This window comes from Agelaius tricolor, unplaced genomic scaffold (genome assembly GCF_023055355.1).
Source record: "Agelaius tricolor isolate 1412-34295 unplaced genomic scaffold, bAgeTri1.0.p SCAF_5, whole genome shotgun sequence".
NCBI lineage: Eukaryota > Metazoa > Chordata > Aves > Passeriformes > Icteridae > Agelaius > Agelaius tricolor.
In genome coordinates, this window is record NW_027269265.1 from 49951189 (window position 1) to 49968193 (window position 17005).

The 17005-nt window shown below is 38.3% G+C and overlaps 1 protein-coding gene across 16 annotated transcripts in view; it reads left to right on the top strand.

Moving 5' to 3' along the window:
- Nucleotides 1-17005, top strand: part of SOX6 (SRY-box transcription factor 6) — a 370607-nt gene that overhangs the window by 220468 nt on the left and 133134 nt on the right. For all 16 annotated transcript variants that reach the window (XM_071427882.1, XM_071427878.1, XM_071427887.1 and 13 more), the window contains 2 exons: nt 5030-5202; nt 8656-8724. In XM_071427882.1, coding sequence (XP_071283983.1) covers nt 5030-5202; nt 8656-8724 — 242 coding nt within the window. The remainder of the gene's footprint in view (nt 1-5029; nt 5203-8655; nt 8725-17005) is intronic.

Below are 17005 nucleotides of genomic sequence, written 5' to 3' on the forward strand. Positions count from 1 at the left end.
TTTTACACTAATCACAGAATTCAAGAGAACCAATAATGCTTTGCAGCTGTGTAGAGATTCCATGCAAAGATCTCAAAGCACTTCAGAAACATTAACTAACCAGGCATAAAAACCTCTGATTGGTAGTGCTTTACTTTGTCTACATGTTGGGACACTAAGACACATTCAAGAACTCACAGTAATTTTGTGTCACAGCTAGGAACATTACTTTAGCAAGCTATGGATCATGCCTATAAAATTTTTTGTTTATTTATGACTTTGTCTTTTATTCATTTGATAGAATATGTGGTTTTACCTTGTTTTCTTTTCCCGAGAGTCAGAGAGATTAGTTTAAATTATGCTATGTAAGCCTAGAAATCTATTTTTTGTTGTGCTTGTTTCTTTTTTTTTCCTCTTACCAGCAGTTATTCCTCTACCTCAGGGCAGCTTGCCCCAAGAACAGTAAGAAATTTAACATTGAGAAGCCTGCATTGTTTGCTTAAATGCAGCTACATTTGTATATAGACTGAATGGGTTGTAAAAGGTAACAGGAGTTTTAAAAGGTGGTAAACCAGTGGTTGATATAGGAACTTTAATTATATTGTATTGCTATACTTTCAGGATACTAGTTTTTAATTTATTTTTTTTTTTGCAATACTCAAAGAAATCTAAGTAGATAAAATTCAGGATGGAGTTTATGATTTTTATTAAATGCAGTGTAAGATACATGATGCTCTTTCTGTTACTTAGTGTACCAGAAATCATGTAGTATTTTAGTAGGTTTTAGTAGATAGAGTTTTGCCATAAGCAGAATTCTTTCAAATGTAATTTTAGACCACAAGTTGAACTCTTCTCTCTTTTTCAGAAGATTTATAGCTACTTTTCATTTTCTGTCTCCTGATTAGATTGACCTATGACCAGAATTTCAAAAAGTCAAGAGTTCTCTTTGATGCCTTAGTTCTCTTCAATCTGAATATTTTAGCTCAATTTGTGCTGAAATCCAAAAGAAAGAGTAAAACAATAAGCACACAAGGAAAAATTAAAATATTGCTACAACCAGATTATTATCACAAAGGTAGGGACATATCCACAGTATTCTTAGAAATAATAACAATTTTTTTTCTGAACTTTTGATGAGACTGACACATCTCCATTTTAAAAAGAAGTCCTTAAACACTATCAGCTTCCCACCAACACTCAAAATTTTAAATACTGCTGGTAAAGGGAGTCAATGGATCAAATCCAGTATATCTGTAGTCACTGAAATAAAGGCCCCTAAGAAAAATGTGTCAATTTTAAAGGTCTTTCCTAACTGAAGACCATTTTGTGATAGAGCCAAAGGTTAATAAAATCAGTAGTGAATGTAGCAATTTTACAGATAAGCTATTCACAACAAGTGTAGTTACTTGAATAAAAAGCTAATTCAGTTCTAAAATGCCACATGCAGTAGCAGTGAATAGCTGCTTTTAGGTGCTTTCTGGAGGAGGATAAAATACAGAATCACAGCACTCTTCTTTTCCAGCATCCCTGGCTGCCTGTAAATTGCTGTGAATGGGACTGTGGGCTGACAGGCTCTATTAAGACAAACTGCCTTTCTCATCGGAGAGATAAAATAAATCAGGTGTTTAGTCAAATTAAAATACTTCAGATGGAGCAGGCCCTGGGGAGCACTGATCCACCTGACAAATCTGAGAGAAACTCAAGACAGATGTGTTTTGGGGATAAGGAAGACCCCATGGAAAAAAATGTACTGCTGTCTTTGGAGTAAGAGAATAGGATTAGAACAGAGAGAGAGCTGTGGTATATAATATTTTATGGAAGCTGGCATATTTACTGTTCATTTTTTACTAAGCTTTTTGTTTTATCTGTTTTTATGGCAAATACATTTTACAGATAGCTGTATTTTAATTTTATTTATAGATATTTTCAGTCAGCAGCAGAAGTTTATTTACTGGTAATGAGTTTAGGAATCTCATTGCTCGCTACAGTAAGTGGATGCGAAACAGATGATGATGGCACACAGCTACTGATGACCTCTCTTGTCCCAGCCAGATCAGCTCAATCTGGTCTGCATTCTAAGCAAGTTGGTTTTTATTGGTATTTAAACTGTAAAATAATGGTTGGGATTTTCCACTCTAAAATTAAATTATGCCTCCCCCCCACCCCACACACACACACACAGTGTTCATACAACAACATTCTCATCTTATGCTTGTTCTTGGTTAGGTGTCCTGCAGTTTCATGGAGGTCTCATGATTTTCCAGGAGCACAGTGTACATTTTGTGGTCATCAGTTCTATTCTGTTGCTGGATTACATAACAGGGTACAAATTAAAGAGCAGAGTACTTTAAATGGGGTCATTTATTTCAGATGTGTTTCTCAGGGGAGGGAAAAGGAAAGAAAAACAATTGCTGTGGATTCCTGAACAAGAAAAGTTACTTCTGCCTGCTATTGTAAAAGAATCAGAGAAAGAAAGAGAGGGAAAAGGGAAGGAAAGAAAGAAAGAAACACAGACAGACTGACAGACAGACTATAAATTTGTGGCAACTATATCAAATGATTCTAAGAAATCCTAACAAAACAACATTTTGTAGCCTTTGCAGGCACTCTTTGTGGTGGTTTCCTACTCATGTCATGGAGCAAGTACAAGCTATACAGACCAATATGGAAATGGGGTGGGAGATTAATATCTGCTTTGGGTGTGTAAAAGATTTTACGACTGTAAGCTCAGGGGCTTGCATTATGATGCCAAAGCTGCTTGACAGATGTGAAAGTCTCAAGCTGTTGTTTCCCAGGTGGCAGTGGAGGACAATAAGTACCATTTGAGGCAGCAGGTTGCTTCCCACTGGCTTTCTAAAATTGGTGGGTGGAGTGGTTGATCTCTTCTGGTCACAATGGGCGAGGGAGTTTTTCTTTGGCAGAAGAGTCTTTTACCTATGGAAATGAATTCAAAACCACCTAAAAGACCTTTGAACCATGCTGAAAAATCTCCAAGACCTAATAACACAGTTTAGCAGGGTTAAGGTAGGTCTATATTGAAGCTGTAGAGAATTGAACAAATGTCAGCACGGAGCTCAGTACATGCTGAGGGATCCTGGCAAGGCAGTTCTTCCAGGGCAGGCACTTTCCTGGCCACACAGCTGCCTAAGCTTACTTTCAAAAATTATTTTCTATTTGTTTTGGACTTGTAACAGCTTTTTGCACAGAACTCTTCTATTGCTTCAGTCACTTGTATCTCACTAAGGCTTTGCAATGAGTTGGTCTGGGTAGGAGAGTCCTTCAGTTTCAACTTCATGCATCCATCATTCCTCTTGTGACTAAGGAAATCACTATCAACCCTTTCTAAAATTTCAACTGCAACAGAATTTACACATTTTTCTTCTTCTGGAGGACTATGTCACATGCATACTGGATGTACATTAGGCATTAGAGGGTAGGGAAACAGCAGCTTCTTGGAAACTCATTTAAAACTAAGATACTTAATAGTGAATAAGAAATTGAATCTTTTTCAGTACTTTGCATTGCTAAATGCAATTAATAAATGTACATAAAATGTACATTTACATTTTTGTTTCTCAGAGTTTGAGAAACATCTTTGTTTCTCAGAGTTTGTTTAGAGTGAATGACTTAAGCTACACAGTTTCTTTTTTTTCCATATGAAGCAATTTCAGATAAAGGTTTTCTTTTAAGCTGCTTTTGCAAATGAAATTCTGTGTAAGAATCTTACTGGCCCCACAATGTAAGTAGTGGATAAGCTTGGGTTTGTCACCTTCTTGGCAGGATCTTGTTTTGTCTTCCTTCTCCTTATGAAACCTGTCAGCCCCTTTTTCCTTTTCTTTACAAGATATCCATCTTATTCCTGGGAAGAAGCTGGAGTCATAATCTTGTGACTGTTTCTCCATTCCCTCCCAGGTCCTGTTGCTCACACCTTTTCTTCCTCTTCAAAAGTCCAGTGACTTCTTTATCACAGTCCTCTATTGTGAACAGGGGAAAGGAAGTTTCTGAATACTCTCTTTTGTGCCACTTCTCATATCATTGTGGCAGACTACAGGCCTGAATAATTCTTGGTTTTCTTCTCTGATTTTCAATTCTACTTTACAACATTGAATTGCTTTATTAATCCCACTTCCAACTCTAACGTTCTTTCAGATATCTTCCAATATTCTTGGACTTCTACCTTGATGTATTTATATTATGTCTTATAGACCTATGATTCTGAGGTGCTCAAAAAAGGAAATGTATTGTATGGCTCAAATATAGGAACTGACATTGCTGTTTCTGACAGAGTAATATGTTCCTATATAAGGTGGGATATTTTCAGATTGGTTTGGAAAAGGACCCTGTACTCTCCACTTATGAGACCCATGCAATTTACCCATAAACAGACCATTAAGCATCATTAGTGCAAAGAATAAATGTACCGTAGTTTCATATTAATTAAATGTTCTCTGTAGAGTAAACTTTGAAAGTTAAATGAAAATTCTTAAGCTATTTTCTCAGGTTAGCCATTTCTCTTGAGGACAAGTAAAGCTCATTTTTAATACAAATTCTGCAACCATGGCTTACATTTACCTAAATGACCTACCAGATATATGGGTATTTTAGAGAAATTATCAATAAATTCTTCAACTGCTTCTTCCACCAAACAGCATCTTTTAAATTCTGTTTTAGCATTTGTACATACTTGGAGTGAAAAAATGAGAAAATATATAAACTGAGGTAAAATTATGTCTGATAAACTATGAATGTATTTATCACAGTGGGCAGATTTAGATGGAAAGGATCCAGGGATTCATACAGAATAAATCCCTGCCAGAAAAAAGGAAATATTCTGTATCTTTTTTGCTCCCATTTCTGTTACATCCTCCCTTGCTTAGAGCACAGCAAATCTATGTGTAACATTCTTTTGAGATTTGTGAGTAGAAAATATATCCAAGCTGCTGTTTGAGAAAGGCACGTTGGTGATGCAGCCATTTGTTTGGAGGGGTAAATATTGCTCTGTAAATATTGTCTACCTCATATTTACAGTCCATCTTTCCCCCACGTTTAGGTACACCAGAAAGCCTGGCAGAGAAAGAGCGGCAGCTCTCTACCATGATCACCCAGCTGATCAGCTTACGGGAGCAGCTCCTGGCTGCCCACGATGAGCAGAAAAAGCTGGCAGCCTCTCAAATCGAAAAACAACGGCAGCAAATGGACCTTGCTCGCCAACAGCAAGAACAGGTGAGGCTCCAAGAAGGAAACCTGTGAAAATGGTTCATGCAGAATGCTTGTCGCAAACTCTGCTCTGCCTGCTGTTGCTCCCTTTTGTGGCTTGTTTTTTTTAAATATCTGCAGAAGTTAGACGTTTCTCCAGAAAGAGGGAATATTATAGGACCCTGAAAAAACAAAAAAGGAGTGGATGATAGATTTCACAGTTCTCCTTGCACTGAGATGCAATTTTGAGAGTTATGAACAAGCCAGACTTATAACCATTATTTAACACTTTCTCTTTCTGAAAAGAAAATAATTAAACAAAACCCCTTATGTATTCAAACCTTCAAATACCTTGCATAAGTAAGGTTTGATTTGTTTGTTGAGGTGGTGAACAGTTTTTTTTCTTGCTTTGTCTTTTTGGTTTTTTTGGGTTTTTTTTTCCTTGATTATTTGTTTGGTTTAAAGATGCAGTTGTCCAATGAGCTGTCCCCTTCTCATTGAACAAAAGTGCAACAACAATGATCCCATGCACTAGTCCCCTGAGCATTAGATCCGACAGATCCAAATTAATGTGTGGTTTTTAGGAATCTGACATTATTACTAGAATTATCTTTTCAGTTAAATATATTTTATAGGATATATACAGCAATGTATGCTCTGTTGATTTTAATGAGTTGTGACGTCTGGTATTTTATGGGCTTGGGTATTTGCCCACATGTAGGAATATGGACTCATCCCCTAATGGAAAATAACATAAAGGAACACTGTAAAAAATCAGAAGTTAGAATGTCATTTAGCCATCTAGAGATGACACAGTAATTAACTATTGACACTTGTGAATAAGCTAGCACAAATTAATCTTGACACATTTGCAGACGAGTGATATCTTACAGTGAACACTTTGTAATTATATTTCAAAATGAAAATTAAATGACACTTAAAACTAGGTTGTCATGCTCAATGAAGCGAGCATGTAGCTCAACCGATAGGCAAATAAAATTCAGAATTTGAGCCACATGGTGCTTGTGTACCCTACTTTACTGTGTCAAGCCTATACATCAAGACGATACTATGGTAATTGCATTGCAGGGTCTTGGGTACATTTTCTATCACAGAACTGCTCCAGTGAAGAGGAACCTTGGAGATTAGATACTCCATGGTATATTTCTTGTTTTCATCAGGAAATGCCTATTCAAATGTGCTACATTGTGCATGCAGGTACAAAAAGCTGTTCGCAAGCTGGCAGAACCCTGGCAGATCCATTCTTTTGCACACACAAACAAAAGTCTCCTCCTTGTCTTGGCTGTGGTTTACTGTGTTAAGCTGCAGCCAGGTCATCAGCAGCTCCAAAAAATACTGGATGTAGGGTACTGTGTACCTGTGAAAAAATGATACAGCACTGAGCCCACAGTGCAGCTCCATGCTCTGTATCATTTCACTGCGAAGCTGCACACTGTAACCAACTTTTTCTTTTGCTGAGACTTCAGCAGCAGGGACAATGTGGATAAAAAACCTGACAGACCTTATCTTTAGTTACAAGCACTACACTTCTAAGATGGAGTCACATAATTGATGTGTTGCTCACTAAAAGAGGTGACTCCAGCTCCCACAGAGGTTTTAAATACTCCATATAGCACTGTGCCCATTAGGGTTGTTTCTCCCAGCACAGGCACACTGCTGGTCTCTGTGCTGACAACAGCTACCTGAGCTTCTAGGACCTGCCCCTGGGCTGCCTGGGTACAGGATCTGCCAGCTCTCTCTGATTCCCTTTTTCACTCAGTCCTCACTCACTGTATTTTATTGACTTGCCTTGGAGGTTCATCCAGATCTGTTTGAACACCAAGATCCTGAAAGGGGTTTGAGCTCCATTACAAGCATTGCTGTAGTGATCTGTGAGAGTTGCTTGACTCCATCTTGTAGCCCTTTGCCTTCATCAAGCCCCAGAATCATGTAGACTTTAATTTGCCTCCTTGAGGCCACGTACAAGACTTAAAATACACATGAATTTTAAGTTGATTTCTCTTACAAAAGTGAATTTTGACTGAAAAAACTTAGAGTTATTTCCATGTGACAGTGAGAGATTAAGGAAATGACAGCCTTGGTCTCCGTGTATGCACAATTACAAGCTGTTAATATGTGACTGCAAATTCCTTCTGAGTTAATCTGAACAGTTTTCACTAAAACTATGTGATTGTTTATTTCCAAACCAACCTTTATACATTCCTGTCATTTTTTTATCATAAAAACATTTTACTTAGCTTTCTCTGTTTATAACAGAATAAGTGTGCTCAGAAGATGTTAGGGAAGGAGCCCAAGAGGGTTTTTGCCAAAAGAGAAACTGTGGATTTGAGTGACCAAAATACCTTTGTCACCAGCTTCTTGCTGTTTTATGTGATTCCTCTGCTCTAGATAAATATTTATAGGAGGGGAAATTATACTTAAGAAATGAAGGTAGCAGAAGTGCTGAGGCTGGGATTTCCAGGAAACACAAATCTTGCTCTCGTTTCAGTCTGTTGCACTGTTGCCCTTCTAAAGCAGAAGTCCAGTTCCCCCAGCTCCCTGTGGCTTCTCCTCAGTGGCTGCCTTCCACATCACCCATTGCAGGGAGCAGCTCTGTGGTCTGAGGGCAGGATCCTATTTCCCTTCTGCTCCAGCATGCTGATTTTGTGGCAATCAGGGAGGTAGATGGAGTATCTGCAGCAAATTCTCACCAGTCTCTTAGTGTTCTTCACCCTGAACATTTGCTTTTCTCCATCTGTGCTAGAGGAGGGATAGAGTAAACCCTTATCCTGCAGATCCCCCACTGATTCTACCAAATCTGGGTAAGAATATCTGCATATTTCATAGGGCTGTGAGGAGGATAAGCTGCTGAGCACCAGGTACTGCTTTTACACAGAATAAGGCTCTGCTTTGCTAAGTAGCTCCAAGGATGATTTTTGAGATTTGCAAGAGAAGTAATGCGCTGCTCATTGTGGAGAAAGTCAGAGAAGCTTACCCTAGGAGCTCGTGCTGAATAGTGAAACATCTATAAACACCAGCAAAGGCTCCAGTTCAGCAAAGCAGGAAAATGTATGTTTAACCTTAAGCACCTGCGTAATCCCATCCCCATTCAGAAAAGCACTTAATTTTAAGCATGTGTTTCATTCCCATTGTAGCTAACAGTAATGCATCACAGTTAAAGATCACCACAGGCTTAAATGCTTTGTTGAATAGTGATGAGATTATTCACATGCACACAAATAAACCTATGTTTCTGTGCTTTTCAGAGCTAAGGTCTCACTGCTTAAAATACATATTTCTTACTCGCTAAGTAGATTTTTATGTTGCATTTAAATTTACCTCTAAAAGATGCCCCATTTAAAAAAAAATAATATGCTTAATAAAATATAATGAAGAATAACAAATATTATGCTTTTCAGTCAATAGTATTGAAATTTCAATATTGCTGTTTTAATTTAATGGAAATTTTATTTCTAATAGATTGCAAGACAACAGCAGCAACTTCTGCAACAGCAGCACAAAATCAATCTACTGCAGCAGCAAATTCAGGTCAGTGTGTTTTATTGCTCTCTTCTGATTATACTTAAGTTCCATTTATGGAGAGGGAAGGGTCTAAAATAAAGCAGCCACTCGCTTTACTAACAAGCCTGAGTAAAGATGCTTTTTATGGGAGTTCCTTGGGTCCCTGAAAATTATTGTCAGACATCTTTTTTTGGTGCAAAGAACTTTAATAGGCAAAGTTTTCTTCTGAAAGTTATGAACTATTTTTAAATCTCACCATCTTGTCATAATTCTGAAATCTGCAATCAGTTTGACTTGCATTGTGTGAAGTTAAAACAGAGTCTCAGTTATTGCTGGAGGAATTCTGTGTTCTACAAAGGCAAAATTGAGACATTGAAGCAGTACCAAGTCCCTGGCACCAGTCTGCTCATGCACAAAGACCCGTAGGTATATGTGTTCCAGGTGCCTTTGGAGTAATTATACCCTTGTGGATCTGGAAGTATTCTGGAGATATTTAATTATCTGTACTTGTACTCAGAACATGTTTTAATTTTGTGCAAGTATACGTGGGCAGAGAGTGACATGGATGCAGAGGCATTGTTGGCATGTGACTGTGTTACCTTCTCTGCTTCCCACTTTGAAAGCATTTCCATGGGCCTGTTCAGTGATTGAAATATTTCAATTTGGTCTGACAGATGATTGTGCTGCCAATCATTTCTTATAAGCTTGGGCTATCCATTTCTTTTCCTTAATTAGCAGATTGCTATGTTACTAGATGCCAAAACTGAAGTTTTTCTTTCCCTCATCCCAAAGGAATGCTTGTAAATGCTTTTGAAAATGTTGTAATGCAGTCTCAGTTACACTTCTAAGGGCTTTATTTAACAAATATAGAGGTGTTAATACCTTGTATGAGAGACACAATTGAATTATAAAGCACCATCATTGTTGTTGCCTATTAGGAGACTGTGTGTTCATATTAGGTGTTCATCAAGGATGAAAGAGATAGTATAAGGAAAAAAGAACAGTGTAAGGAACTAAAAAGAATAGTGTAAGGAAAAAAATACACCATCTTCTCTAAGTGGTATTTGCAAGTCTGGCTTCAGAAAGCAAAGAATAATATAAAAAGAGTCTTAGCATAAAAGCTAAGACTGAAACCTAGCTAAGTCTACAAAACAGAAGTGTTATCTGTATGAGAAATTTCTAACTTTTAAAATTCCTTTAAAAATTAGGAAACAGAGGAATTATGCCTAGGGATTTTTTTGTTTCTGTTTGGAGAATTGTAGGTATGTTTGGCTGGGATACCTGCTCTGTAGTAAAAAGCTCAAAGGTACTTCAAGTTTCCCTTCAGTCAATACTTTCCAGTAGCTTTACCCTTCCACTATCTCCAGGGATATGTGGTCTTAGAATTCATTTCTAGAATAGATTGAAGGTTCATTTTCTCATTCACTCCACCTTTCCTCTTACATAGTGCTGAACCCTCCACAAGTTTTCTTTCCCATCCTTTCCTAGATGTATTTGCAAAGAAGTGTTTCAATGGTTATTCTGTTCATCCAAGCTAAACTATTTCTTGGTGACTCGTCCTTGTATTTGCTTCCAAATTCTTATTAATATATCGTCTTCTTATGCCATAGCTCCTCAGTGGTTTGGGCTCTTTACTGATTTATGATTTTTACATTTACCTGAGTCTAATCAGTGTGTTTGAGGCAGTGATGATTGTTTCTTCTCCCAGCTGGTCAGCCAGATTTGTAGTGGGCATCTCAGGGCCCAAGGAATGCTGTAGGCTCCAGTAAGAAGCACTAAGCACGCTGGGCAGATGCCAAGTCAAATGTCCAATGGTCTTTTGGGGAGATTACTAAAAGAAAGTTCCCTGGGAGATTGTCTCCAGCTCACATAGTCCATTTGCTTATGAGCCAAGTGGTCTTGCTTTGTTTATTTGTTCTGTCTTAATTCTATGGCAGGTTTGGCGGCCAGAAGGGACTTGAGGGAGAAGTTACTAAATTGCATCTGCATTTCATAGTAGGTTTGCTGCTGTAGAATAGGTTATGAGTGTTATAGTTTGAGATGTGTAGTTCCTTAAGGGCTGGAGCTGGGATGGAGGCAAAAGGGAGGCAGGTGACAGAAATAGTGCTGTGCTGGTTCTCCCAGATCCTCTCCCACCATCTTCCCAAGAAAGCTCAATACCAGTGCTGAACTCATGCTGGTGACTCTGGGTGGAGTTCATCGTATCAAAAATAGGTAACTGCAGTACAGATTCTGTCTAATTAATTATCTAGATTGCTCTTGTAGTGAGCAGTGAGAAGCTAAGTGAATTGTTTCAGGATACAATTTGTCTTGTCCTAAAGTAGATGTTTAAAATATATCAGCTAAGTTGTTCCCTAAAATGGCTGTTTCTCTCCATTAACTAAGGAGGATATATGTGTCAATGCCTTTAGTGTAGAGATCTGATGTGAGATGAGGTGAATCCTGCTCTCTGTGTCTTGAAGGGGAAACAAAATTTCTATGGAATGTTTACATTCCCAGTTTAGTTTTTGAGCCTGGTAGAATTTGCAGCTCTGTCCCCAGTAACTTGATTTTGTTTAGAAGGTTTGTTCAAAGACACTCTTGAGCAACAATTTTCAGGAAACAGTGATTACCCACAGAGAATGGTGTGGGCCCTTATCTGCACTTCGTATGCGTGAGAAAACAGTAGTACCCTTCCCTGCCACTCCCCTTGTGAAGAGATTACAACATGTGAGCAGCACAGGTGCCAGTTCCATCTGGGCAGGGGCCCACTCATGGCACAGCGGCTCGAGGCAAGTACAGCGCGTTCTCCAGGATGCAGGAGGAGAGGGGCGCTGCTGATGCAATGTGTTCATCATGAGACACACAGTGTGTCAGCTGTCCTCTCCTGAGGGGCAGTGTTAATTCTTGAACAAGAGTTTCTGTGAATAAGTGCACCCAGTTGAACCATTTAAGCAATTAGAAATTGCTTTAGAAGGGGCTTACAATAGGTCAGCCACATACAAAATTTAAAATAATTTACATTAAATAATTCACGCTTCCCCTGGGCAACTACTGGGTAAATATACTGAGAATTTGCATTACCTAGTATTTCTTATTTATATTGTGCTGTATATTATCTGTTTATGTACTCATTTTGACCTTGTTTCATTTATTTGGTGAATGGGTTGTTTCTTTCTTTGGGTTTTTTGGTTTTATTTTGTTTTGTTTTGAGACCATTTACTAGAGCACCTTACTGCAGACTTGTTATACATCCAAAACTTTGTCAATAACCTATGAGCAAAGAGCACTTTATCTAGGCTTAGTGTATGCAAAAAAAAAAAAAGGTATTTCAAGAGTACAGAGGTCATTAAATGTTCTGCATGATCATCTCATGTTTTCTACGTGAAGCTAATGTTTCTATCAGGGTCTGTGTGTTGGGGAAAGCAGTTTTGTTGGCTAAAAGGAGTGGGGAATCTGGACTTCTCATCAGTTTTGTCTCTGATTATCAGAAATTTGGCAAGTCACATCCTTTCCCTCAATTTAAATGTAATGTTTTGAGAATCTTAAATGAAAATTTTCAAATAAATGCAGTGTATTATTACTTTTCAGCTCAAATGTTCATAATGTTCATAAACACTCTTCTATAGAGGAGTCCACAGAGATGGGAGGAAATCTACTATGCCAAATTAAGTTCTTTATTCTACAGAGCTGTGCAGAGAAATCATTGATTTCAGTGCAAATTAAAGTTGAGAAGATAATGTGGGGCAAATAAGAGCTCACAGATCAGTCTTCAGGTTGATTAAGATTTTTGTAAAATATACGTTTTTTCCTTTGATTGTTTAATAAAAACTATTCATTCTATAGTAGAGGGAACATAATTGGGCTAATTCAAGGACATCTCTTAGCCTGTGCTACGAAAGGGAAAATCTCTAGGAATAAGTGAAAAAGCTGGTTAAAGGAGGAATTTGGTAGTACATCATGAAGATTAGATTGGAAAAAGGGAAGACATGCATTTCTTAAATGTTTCCAAACCAGGAGTCCTGAAATCCCTGTGAGTTCTGTGCCTCATTATGAGAATTCAGTCCTTTCAGAATGAGACTTGGGGACTTCTTCTGAGCCCCTCCATGCCTATCTGAGGAAAAGAGGTGGATCCCACTGAAGCTTGGAGCCTGTTGCTCCAGGATTCCCTCTGAGAATGGGGGTGTATGTAGATTTAAGCGATGAAAGTTTTTAGGGCTTTCCTCCTTGTGGGTAGGTTTCATCAAAGCAACTCCTAAGTCTGAAGTCTTTAAAAGGGACAGTGATGGTTGAGCTTTTCTGCAGAACTCTATGATGAGGATAACTGTGAAAGATGAGTCAAGCTGCTTTTGTCCATTTCCCTTCACCTTTATTTCTCTTTACTGTGCTTAATGCCATTGCAGAGCATTTTGTTTTCTGTTTAAATCAGTATTATTTCCATTGCACACAGAAACTAGTTTCCTCTGCTCTCATAAGTCTTCTGTTTTAATTCAGCCACTAGAAATTATTCCTAATAGTAATTTTTTTAACTTTTAATCTATACATTCATGCTGTTCTACTTTCCTATAAATGTTCTTACATTTTCTGTTTCCCTCAAATAGAGGGAACGTGATTACTGTGATAGTAAACAGACAAAAGAATCGTAACTATAAAATTACAACTATTTAAACTGTCTTTGAATAAGAATCATTTGAATCATAAGTAAAACTTAAGAGACTGAACCAATGAGTCTCTCTTCTTATCTGTGATTAACTACTGACAATTGAGGTACCTGGTGAGCTGAATAAGGACTATCTCTTTATGTGAAGTACATGTCTAAAGATCAGGAATAATTACATTCCACATTAGCCTTCACAGCCTCCCTGACCTGGTTAATTAATTTTTTGCTAGGATAATAATAGTAGAAATAGATTTAAAGATACGCTTCATCATTAAGTATGTAACTGACCTCCAATTTTAAGAGCTGAACCTTTCATTTATTGCCTTTTGGAGACAGGTTAAAGCTCCTTGCAGAGAGCTTGCTGAAAATGCACAAGCTGGAATCCAGTTATTGTCAGCTCAGTTATGCTCTCTGAGGTTGTCTTTCTTTGTAAACTCTATTTAGTGTTGACAAGCAGAAGCAATGGCAGTTGTACTGTTCCAGCACTAGGGAATATTCTCCTCTACCTTTTTTTCTTTTTTTTTTTTTTTTTCTGTTATTGATCATGAAACTGATCCCTTTCCAGCAAGCTCTGCACAGGACCAAATAAAGCCATTGAAAGCAATTTGATACTTCTATTGGCAGGGTACACAGATCAGATACTCCCTTGAAAGAGAGAGAGAGAGAGTTATAAACAAAGCTTAGAAGTCTAGGAATAGCCCCCAGCTTCAGCAAACCCTTAAAATATTTTGTAATTGTATCTTCAATCATGAATTAGCTAGGAAAAACAGACCTTTTTTGCCTTTATATTTCACTGCTCTATGCTGTTTTTAATTGCCCACAGGCATACTGTTGTGATCTTCTTTGGAAGTTTAAAACCAGGATAAAAATGCAAATCTAATTATTTCTTTTATCTAATCTAATTAACTTTTACAAGCAATGATAGATGCACTGCAGCCTCCATCAAACATTTTAATAATGATGTTTCTGGATTAAGGAATAGGTAAAAGTACTGTAATTTATAAGCAGTCAAGATTATGGCAGTAGAAAATGTAAAATATTGTAGTGGCTTAATAAACTATAGCTGCAGTTTATTAATTTACAGTAGAAAGGATGCATTTCCCTTAAAACCCAGTTTGCTTGTGAATTGATTCCCAGCCGTCACTGGTATATATTTTTACTGTTTTTTAAGCAGCTCAGTATTAAAAATAATATATATCCAAGTCCCTTCTGCAATGCAGTTGTGTGCAGTTGGAAGAGAGAAATGCTGTTTTGTGCCTGTAACTTGTAGCTGGCTGCTAAATCGCTGATTCCACTTCAGGGGCTCTGCCCTAGGTGTGGCACCACGGCTCCTGTCCAGCTCCTAACTTGCCTGGTGAACACTGAAACTGATCCAATGGAGGAAAGACAAATGTGCTAAACATCAAAGTCAAATGTTTCATATTTTATTTATTATTACATACTGGCTTATTAATGAGTTCTAAAGTCCTTATGTGATAATTTCTCAAGGAAAAGATCTGTTAACAGCCAGCTTTTCCCAGTAAAAGGCATCTTCATGGCTGGCTGGCTTGGAATTTTCTGTCAGCTGCGAGGAAAGAGAAGTGATGGAGGATCCTTGCCTTCTCTGAGCAGAGCATGCTGTAATAAATTTTCTGGTGATGCTCTCTATCCTTTATTCAACCTCTTCCATACTACAAATGCTTTGGCATAACAGGGTGGTGGCAGCAGAAAAGACGCAGTGTGTAAAAGGTTCATAGTCCTCTGCTACTTGTAAGCTTCTGATCTTACCCCTTGGTTCCCCATTTGCAAGGATCCTGCTAGCTGCTCTGCCCCTGAGGCCCTCAGTCCCTGGAAACAAGTTTTATCCTGGCAGAGCATAATATAGTTCTGGATTTGACTCTTAAAACTGTATGCAGTCATGAGGGGGGCGGGGAAGCTGTGTTTTAAAAAAATTTTGCTGTGACCTTTTAAGAGTTAAATTAGCTGTCTTGCAGTTTTCTAATTCATTATATGACTCTTTTTTTCCTTATTTCGCCTACCCGAGTCTAAACAAATTGTATTTAATGCAAAAATTAAGCCTTGTGTATCTCTTTCATATGACTTCTCTAATTATAGAGCAGTAAATGGTAGAATAGCATATGTTAGCAACATGAGCAGCAGTCTATGAAATGAGCTACAAGTTAATAAAATGATCTTGTGGTGGTGTTGGCCAAATGTTAGCACACATGTTTCGAAAAGTGGTATTTCAACAGACTTGAAGAATAGGACTTTGGCACACGGGTGCCGAACATGATCTGATGTGTGGAAATTAGTTAAACCAAAGTAAATGTCATTGTTTCTTGGGCTCATGTCGGTGCAGAAAATGATAGTAGCTGTCCTCCCACTTTCCCTCTCCCACGTGTGTTTTAAAATTGGAAATGAAGACATAGGCATCCCCTAGTTCAAGTCCTGCTGCTTCGTTTGCTTGGGGCGTGCTGTGCTGCATCCTCACCGGTGGCTTAAGGACTTGTTCGCAGCTGTGCCTCTGCCAAAGCCAGAGGCTAAAATCTCACTGATTCTATTCAGCCCAGACAATTCTTCTACTGGCTTCACTCATAGAAGAGCCCATGATTTGAGCCCTTCTAATTTAGAGGCAGATTATAACCAGCTCCTGTATAACAGCAGAGGATCAAGAAAATATTTGCTGCCCACCTGTGGTGCTGCCTGGGGGTCACACTTAGTTGGTGCTCTGCCTGTTCCAGCCTAGTGTGGAGCAACAGCCATGGCTGAGCCAGGCACCCTGGTCTAGCTCCCAAGGAGTTTGGCCAAGGTGATGCCCCTCTGAACCTCTGTGGTGCCATTCTGTCAGTCTGATGATGCTCTCCTTTCAATATTGCAGTATTTGGGATAATGCAATAATAATGTGCTATTTGCTCCAGCACAGAAATCCAGTTCCATTCCTAAGTGGCATGTGCACAAAGTAAAATGGATAACTGGGAGGGGAAATGGTGCCAACTGGCAGCCTATCCAACAGGACTGATCCTGTGAAGCTTTATTTGCTTGAGTAATACCCACTCAGGCAGTGCTTGATGACTTGTGCACTGTTACTCACATAACTGGGCTTTGCAGAAGTGAACACCTCTTGCAAGGAGGGACTTAGGATATTAGTACTGTGGTTGGAATATCAAAGGTACAAATGTGGCAGGGATTTTAGGGAATGTAATTTGTTTCATTAGACAAACAGATGTAGCTGGAAAAAACAGGCAACCATTTGGGCATGCCAGCTCTTTTTCATGTCTTACATCAGTGTTACATGGAAACATATCCCAGGACTGACAGGAACTGCTTGAGATATTGGCCTTTCATTTCTAATTAGTTACTTTTCCTGTGATGATTTTTATGATTGACAACCACGTGATGGCCAAGAGGGAAAACAATCAAGTTTTGCATTGCTTTTTTCTATTTCCCTTTTTTTTTTTTTTTGTAATCCTGACACCTCCACTATTTGACACACTAATCAGGAGATACTGGAAAAAGAAAAAAGTTAATAAATGCTGGTATTGAAATGAATTGATTTATGGAGATATTCAGATATACAGGCAAGGCTGGAATGTGGTGATATCAGAGGTCAAAATTTCTGTCTGCAAAAGCAGGTACTTGGAGGAAAATGATGAAGTACAGCTCCACATTAGAAAGGCCAAAAGCATATAG